Genomic DNA, 2,294 nt, shown 5'->3' with positions numbered 1-2,294 from the left:
CCCCCATTGTTATGGGGGTGAAAGCAGAATAGCATAAAGGCCAAATTCAGAACGTACACACATACACACAAACGGAACACACTCTGTTTTGTACTGATATTGATCCTTTCTCTCTAAACACTGACCTGACTCCAACTCTGCGAGCAGAAATTCCAGGTGTTGGCGCTGAAGGTGTTCAGGGGAAAGCTCCCGGAAAGGTTTAAAGCAGTGGCTGTGTAGTAGAATCCTGCGAAAGCCTGTAAGGGAGCAGTATACAAGGAAACCCATTCTCAGAATGGGACATAACACGGAGGCTTCAGGGTAGGGAATCAGAGAGTGAGAAACTGGTCAGCAGAAGAGAAACAGAAAGGCGAGGAATAAACATCCAATGGGGAAAAGGGGACTCTGTCACTGGTTTTTGCTCTTACCACAAATGGCCCTTTATCTTTCGGCTGATAAATCCCATCAAAGCAGCAGACTTCTCGGTTAGGGCAAGATTTGAAGGTAAAAAGGGAAGCCACCTTTTCCCTACACAGCGATGGGTCCCCAGTTCCTTCAAGCGTGATGATGTCATTGGGGTCATAACTTTCAGGCCTCAGATCCTCCGTGCACAGGCTGTCAAATATGTGGCCCCAAGGGAGGGTGGTGATGTAATTCCGAGGGTAGCAGGGGTTGGTGAGATTGGTTCTAGTGGTAGAATTCTGTAGGTATGAGAATGACCTGTTAGAAATCACTCTTTTGTAGAGGACCAAGTATTTCTCTTTTGCAAAGTCTCATGATTGCTACCCTCTAATGCCAAGAGGGAAATGGGAAAAATGCCTTGTGTGTCAGTGTGGACTTGAAGGCAACTCCCAGGTTGTCTAGATAACTCGAGGGGCGGTGGAAGGGCAGGTGCCCTGCACCAAGCACATCGCTAGGCTCTCGCTCACATTATCTGGTCTAGATCTTACGATAGCCTGTGAATCAGGTTTTAACTCCATTTTGATGAGAAAACAAGATAGGTTTAGATTAATTGACCATTTTGAGTAGAACATTATTTATCCACCTAATAAAATAATCCAAAAGGTACAAATAAACAGGAAAATTAACTCTCCGTCCCACCCACCAGATCCCCTCCCTGGAAATGACCACTGTTGCCAGTTTTGGGGTATTCTACCAGAGATTTTGCGTGTACTTTGCGTGCGTGTGTGTGTGTGTGTGTGTGTGTGTGTGTGTGTGTGTGTGTACTTCTTGTATGCATATGCAAACGTATTTCCCTTTCTCTTTTTTTAATCATTCTTTAACACACACATACTCCTCAGGGCCAGCCAAATTTAAGAGTTTAGACTTTCTGACCCCCACTAACCCTGGGAAAAGAATGATTTCATCCCCCCTTCTTCTGAATGAAGTTCAGAGGACCTCTCCTCCCCTCCCCCCCGCCCTTTACCCCTGCCAGGGCCAGAGCTGGAGGAAGGAGCATTAAGCATTGCTATTAACAGAAACAAAAGGATGTGGAGAAAAGAGGATTTTCAGGGCTTCTCTCCTGCAAAGAGGCATGTTGGCCGAAACACTTTAATGAGCAAGTGAGGAGGCGCGGTGGTTATGGAGACCTTGCTGGGGAGAGTTGAGGGGGTTCCTTGTGGGGTTTGGTTTGGCTGAGAGTGGAGGGGGATGAGAGTCTGGGGTGGGTACTGAGTCTCTTGAGCCATGAAGAGTAGCTGGGGACTGCCTGCAGGGTTCCCCCACTCTGTCCTCCCCAGGTAGTGCTCAGCCTCTCTCGACATTACATGTCACATGCATGTGTACCGAGGCTCCAGCCGTTCCCGCGAGGCTGAGAGATTTATGGGGAATGGGCCAGAACCAGAAGGTCAGCTTTCACAACCGGCCCTGTATGGCTACTTAGCAAATGCAGGAGTCAGAAGACGTGAGTTCTGCGGATGACACGTTTGTGAGCCCGCCCCGTTTTCCTGCAGGCTGGTGTCGGGGGAACGCTGCTTCCTTCCTCAGTGACCCAGGTAGGTTGGAGGGTTGGGGGGAAATCGAATGATGCCGTGTCCACCATGTTCACAGGCTCGCCCCCTGGACTCCTGCCCCTGGATCTGTGGCCTCTGGTTAGCCTCATGTCCCTCTCGGTGGTCAAGGCCCCCTCCCTTTTCAGCCACGGCTGAGGCTGATGTCCCCTGAGCACCGGAGTTTGGGTCTGGGGCGTCATCCATGGAGCTAGCACGCTCTGACACACTGCACTAATATCAAGTTTATATTAGTGACAGCCTTACAGCTGATGCCTGAAGCAGCCATCTGTGCTGGGGCATGGTCACCATGTGAATTACTGACTG

The 2,294-nt window shown here is 49.7% G+C and overlaps 1 protein-coding gene across 1 annotated transcript in view; it reads right to left on the bottom strand.

The window, feature by feature from the left end:
* ENTPD3 (ectonucleoside triphosphate diphosphohydrolase 3) overlaps positions 1 to 2,294 on the bottom strand; it is a 36,209-nt gene that overhangs the window by 10,714 nt on the left and 23,201 nt on the right. Inside the window, exon 5 of the mRNA XM_019662729.1 lies at positions 533 to 739. Coding sequence (XP_019518274.1) covers positions 533 to 739 — 207 coding nt within the window. The remainder of the gene's footprint in view (positions 1 to 532; positions 740 to 2,294) is intronic.

This window comes from Hipposideros armiger, unplaced genomic scaffold (genome assembly GCF_001890085.2).
Source record: "Hipposideros armiger isolate ML-2016 unplaced genomic scaffold, ASM189008v1 scaffold_380, whole genome shotgun sequence".
Classification (NCBI taxonomy): Eukaryota; Metazoa; Chordata; class Mammalia; order Chiroptera; family Hipposideridae; genus Hipposideros; species Hipposideros armiger.
The sequence above is the reverse complement of the archived record's forward strand: the minus strand, read 5'-3'. Positions and strand labels throughout refer to the sequence as shown.